The sequence below is a fragment of the Solanum lycopersicum genome, chromosome 8, assembly GCF_036512215.1.
Source record: "Solanum lycopersicum chromosome 8, SLM_r2.1".
NCBI lineage: Eukaryota > Viridiplantae > Streptophyta > Magnoliopsida > Solanales > Solanaceae > Solanum > Solanum lycopersicum.
Window position 1 is genome coordinate 51,714,021 of NC_090807.1, and position 5,448 is coordinate 51,719,468.

Below are 5,448 nucleotides of genomic sequence, written 5' to 3' on the forward strand. Positions count from 1 at the left end.
TTTCAAGGATCAATGGTCTATAATCATCGATCTCATTATTTTCCCCCCAAAGCCTAATATGAGGATTCCCATAATTGAAATATTTTTCTTAATCGATCGCCAATTTTATACTCGAAGTAATTATAAAAATATACACAATAAGAGCGGCGACATTCAATGTAATAAAACTATAACTAAAGGATATAGATTAAATTAAAGTCATTCCCACAATTTTAAAAAGAATTCTCTAATTAAATTAAAGTGGAAACAAACGAATCATTTTTCCAAAAATATCCTTTCTAATGAAAGAAAATTATTTATTGACATTTCATATGACTCAGTTGGAAGAGTTAACACTCACCCTTTTAAATATTCTGATTCATTTGGAATATTGTATCACAAAATGCATGCAGTATATAACTCTTTTCTGTCACGCTAAAAGTCTTGTCTAACTCACATTTTGCTTATGTAGTTACTCTCTCTCTCTCTCTCTATATATATATATAGTTGTGTCTGTGTATTCAATTCATTCAAACTCATCACTTTCCATTACTCTTTTTTTTTTACAATTTGGAATAATTTAATGCTATCCATTCTTGACTTTCCGGCAGGAATAAGGCTTTAAGGTTAGTATTTTGGAAATGCAGTTTAATTTTTGTATATGCTTGTTAATTTTGATTGATAACGAAAGGTGTATTTTGACTCAGGTGAGAAATATGGATTTAGGGGATGATTTTGTTTCAAAGAGCAGGACTAGACCACAATCTTTAAAACATATCGTGGAGATAGTTGAAAAGAGGAATGAGTTGAGTCTAAGTGAGAGTTCCACAAATGCAAGGAAAAGAAAAAGATGGAGACTTCTGGAGGAGAAGAAAGAAATGTGGAAAACAAAGGGAAGAGATATAAACATTGAAATGCTGAGAGAGGCCCTATCAGAGAGTAAGGGTGCATTATCTCACACCCACCTGGCTCCAGAAAAACACGAATCACATAGTTTTTCTTCAGTCATATCTGAAGTTGTTCCAAAAGTGTCGGCCTGTAGTCATAGCTCCATCAAATTTACTTCTTAACTGGGAAACGGAGTTCCAGAAGTGGATGGTGGATATTCCCTTCCACAACTTGAACAACAAAAACTTCTTTTTAAAGGAAGATGAAGGTACTGTTGGTGTCTTTCACTGTTTATCTGTGCTGCAAAAAGAATCCACACCTTGTACGGATGGTGAAGCTTAAATCCTGGGCAAAAAGTAAGAGTGTTTTGGGAATTAGGTATGACTTGTTCAGGATTCTCACAGGAGAAGATGGAGAGGGTTATAACAAAGAGCTTAGCGAAATACTCCTAAAGTTTCCTGGTCTGCTGGTCTGTAAAGAGGGGCACACTGCTCGGAATGAGAACAACCTTGTGTGGAAAGAACTGAAGAAGGTTGAAACAGAGAAGCGCGTACTTATTTCTCAAACTCCATTCCAGAATAACACTAAAGAGCTATACAACACTCTTTCTGTAGTTAGTCCAAAGATTGTTGCTGATTTGGAGCAGAAATCGGCTTCTCTTAGCAGTTTAATTGACAAGAATGCCCGAGCGTTGGAAGACCTTAGGGATATCCATTCACCCTTTGTCCACAAATATAGCGAAAATGTAAAGATGGTAAGCCTTCCAGGTATACGGGATACAATAATAGATTTGAAACCCACAGAGTTGCTTAACAGAGTTCCAGAGAATTCAACACCTTTTTATGAACAAAATCTGATGTCTCTGATCTCTGTTCATCCTTCATTCGTGGCAAATAAAAAGGAGTTCTCTGAGTTAGAAAGTCAGATCAAGGAAAGAAGATGTCGGTTGTATCCTAATATTGGGGTAAAAAAGAAATTTGTTATTCAATTGATCAGAATATGGGGTGGGTGGAAGGAGAGGGTTATAGTATTTAGCCAATTACTTGATCCTCTAAACCTGATCAAGAAGCAGCTCAATTCACTCTTTAGCTGGTCTTTAGGCTGAGAGATTCTCTATATGGATGGGAAACTTGATGTAAACCAGCGCCACATATCAATAAATTTTGTTAATGATCCTAAGAGTGATTTAAAAGTGTTTCTTGCATCGACAAAAGCCCGAATAAGTCTAATAGGGGCCTCAAGAGTGGTTTTGCTTGACGTTCTGTGGAATCCCTCTTTAGAACAGCAAGTCATCAGTCGAGTCTACAGGAGTGGTCAGACAAAATTTGTTCATTTTTACTGTCATCGAAATGGGAGGTTGACAAGATCGAACAACAAACAAGAAAGATATATCATTCCGATGTACTTCCGTCCAGGAATGAAGAAAACGCTTCATGTTCTGTGTCAGAGGATAACATACTTGAATGCATGGTTAAGCATGAGGGCCTCCGTCATATTTTTGAAAAGCAATCTCATGCTTTTCATGTGGTGCCTACGACATGCTTTAATTCTGGTAGCCAACCTTCAAAAGGGAGTAGTTAAACAGTCCGACTTGTTTTAGTGTATTTTGTTAACTTTGTAAATGGCTCAAAGTTAACAAATACACTAAAACAAGTTGGACTGTCTAACTACTTCTTTTTGAAGGTTGGCTACAAGAATTAAAGCATGACGTAGGCACCACATAAGGTGTATGAGATTGCTTTTCAAAAATATGACGGAGGCCCTCATGCTTAACCATGCATTCAAGTATGTTATCATCTGACACAGAACATGAAGTGTTTTCTTCATACCTGGACAGAAGTACATCGGAATGATATCTCTTTCTTGTTTGTTGTTCAATCTTGTCAACCTCCGATTTCGATGATACTAAACATGAACAAATTTTGTCTGACCACTCCTGTAGACTCGACTGATAGCTTGCTGTTCTATAGAGGGATTCCAGAGAACGTCAAGCAAAACCACTCTTGAGGACCCTATTAGACTTATCCCTTCTGAGCAGGCTTTTGTCGATGCAAGAAACACTTTGAAATCACTCTTAGGGTCATTAACAAAATTTATTGATATCTGGCGCTGGTTTACATCATGTTTCCCATCTATATAGAGAATCTCTCGGCCTCAAGTCCAGCTAAAGAGAGAATTGTGCAGCTTCTTGATCAGGTTTAGAGGATCAAGTAACTGGCTAAATATTATAACCCTCTCCTTCCACCCACTACATATTCTGATCAATTCAATAACAAATTTCATTTTTACCCCAATATTAGTATCCAACCGACATCTTCTTTCCTTGAGCTGACTTTCTAACTCAGACAACTCCTTCATATTTTCCACTAATGAAGGATGAACAGAAATCAGAGACATGAGATTTTGTTCATAAAAGGATCCCGGATTCTCTGGAACTCTTTTAAGCAACTCCTTCTACAACTCTGTGGGTTTCAAATGTATTATTGTATCACGTATACCTAGAAGGCTTACCTTCTTTATGTTTTCGCTACATTTGTGGACAAAGGGTGAACGAATATCCCTAAGGTTTTCGAACGCTCGGGCATTCTTGTCAATTGAATTGCTAAGAGAAGCCCATTTTTGCTTCAAATAAACGGCAATATTTGGACTAACTACACAAAGAGTGTTGTGTATCTCGTTAATATTATTCTGGAATGGAGTTTGAGAAAGAAGTATGCGCTTCTCTATTTCAACCTTACGTAGTGCTTTCCACACAAGGTTGTTCTCATTCCGAGATGTTTGCCCCTCTTCATAGACCAGCAGTCTAGGAAACTTTAGGAGTATTTCTCTAAGCGCTTTCTTATAACCCTTTCCATCTTCTCCTGTGAGAATCCTGAACAAGTCGTACCTAATTCCCAAAAGACTCTTACTTTTTGCCAGGATTTCAGCTACGCCATCCGTACAAGGTGTGGATTTTTTCGCAGCACCGGATAAACAGTGAAAGACACCAACAGTACCATCATCTTTCTTTAAAAAGAAGTACTTGATGTTCAAGTTGTGGAAGGTAATATCCACCATACATTTTTGGAAACGGAAAGTTGTGGAAGGGAATATCCACCATCCATTTTTGGAACTCCGTTTCCCAGTTAAGAAGTAAATTTGATGGAGCTATGACTATAGGTCGCCGCTATGGGACAAGCTTTAGATATGACTGAAGAAACACTATGTGATTCATATTTTTCCGGTGCCAGGTGGGTGTGAGATAATGCATCATCCCCTACTCTTAGATAGGGGCTCTCTCAACCTTTCAAATGTTATAACTCAAGCAATGTGTTTCCACATAAACTCGAATCCGCCACGTTGATGAGGATACATTGCCGCTTTAACATTTATGGAAACTAAATCCCACACTGTTCCTCTTCTTTATAAATAGCTGAATCTTGATCTGCAGAAGAATCAGAAGCTCTGAAGGTTAATGGCGACTCTTAAAGATATTTTCTTAATGTCTTTGTCGATGACTTCTAGCCTGCAAAAGACACATAAGTATATGATTTTAAGAGTGAACAAAATATAAACTAAAGAGGGAAAACTATCATATATTTAGATTATTTTTTTTAAAAAAAATTGCTCGACAGAAAAAACTCGTATACTTACAAAATAAGGGGAAATGTACTTCATTTCCAAAATCACATGTGAACAAACTAAACGGATGTGTCCAATTTGTTCATCTAGCTTAAGCATGTGGTTCACCATCTAACTGTAACACCCTGTAGCCAAAACAGACCAAAAATTAGTTTTTCAAAAAAAATTGCAGGTGCTATCAACGGTGGAAACGACGGACCGTAGCCTGACCCACGGTCCATCCTGCACAACCGTCGATGGGATCAGAAACTCCCAAAAATTTCAGCCTAGAAATATTGGTTAAGTCTTGGATGACGGACGGGCTTACGGTCCGTAGGTCAAACGACGGTCCATAGTCCGTGACCGTCGATCAAGACTCCCTTCAACCACTCTCTTACAAGAGCTATGGATGACCATCATGGTTCGTAGGTGGACCTACGCTACGTAGGTCTGACCGTAGGTGAAAAATTCGCAGCCAGTTAAGGGGAAATGCAGTTGGGTAAACTTAAAATGATCATAACTCTAACCACAAAATGAATAAGGTATACCATGATCTACCCACTAATATATAATTGAATTATATTTCCATATCCACCGACCTTGCTAAAATCAGGCCTTCGAGTAAAAATTTATGCCCATTTTAGTAAAGGCCTGTCGAACAGGCCCTCATGAAAGACCCAATGACGGGGCGTCGGGCGCACGAAGGACCGTCAGTCCTAGCCATAGTGAGGCCCGACAACAACCTTCCCAAAGGTCTTTTTGACCTTTCCCACTCCATTTAATCCCTAAGTTACGTCGTTTTGACCCTAAATCATCAGATTATTGTTACTTTAAGCATAGAAACATAATAAAAACATATCCAAGTCAAATCATTAAATCAAAACATAGAAAATTAGAAGAAAGAGAGGAGAAAAATTCTCAATAACCCTAGTTCAAGAAAACCATAATCTCCAGCAGTTCCAGCCCCGAAATTAAGTATTT

General features: G+C 38.0%; 1 protein-coding gene and 1 pseudogene across 1 annotated transcript; one reads left to right on the top strand and one right to left on the bottom strand.

Annotated features, from left to right (window-relative positions):
• Positions 1-1,129: 1,129 nt before the first annotated feature.
• Positions 1,130-1,972, top strand: LOC138338016 (SNF2 domain-containing protein CLASSY 3-like). The gene has a single exon (XM_069288466.1). It carries the CDS (start codon positions 1,130-1,132, stop codon positions 1,970-1,972), a length of 843 nt encoding a protein of 280 aa, XP_069144567.1.
• An 800-nt stretch (positions 1,973-2,772) lies between these two features.
• On the bottom strand, positions 2,773-4,599 carry LOC112942061 (SNF2 domain-containing protein CLASSY 3-like; annotated as a pseudogene).
• Positions 4,600-5,448: the final 849 nt, after the last annotated feature.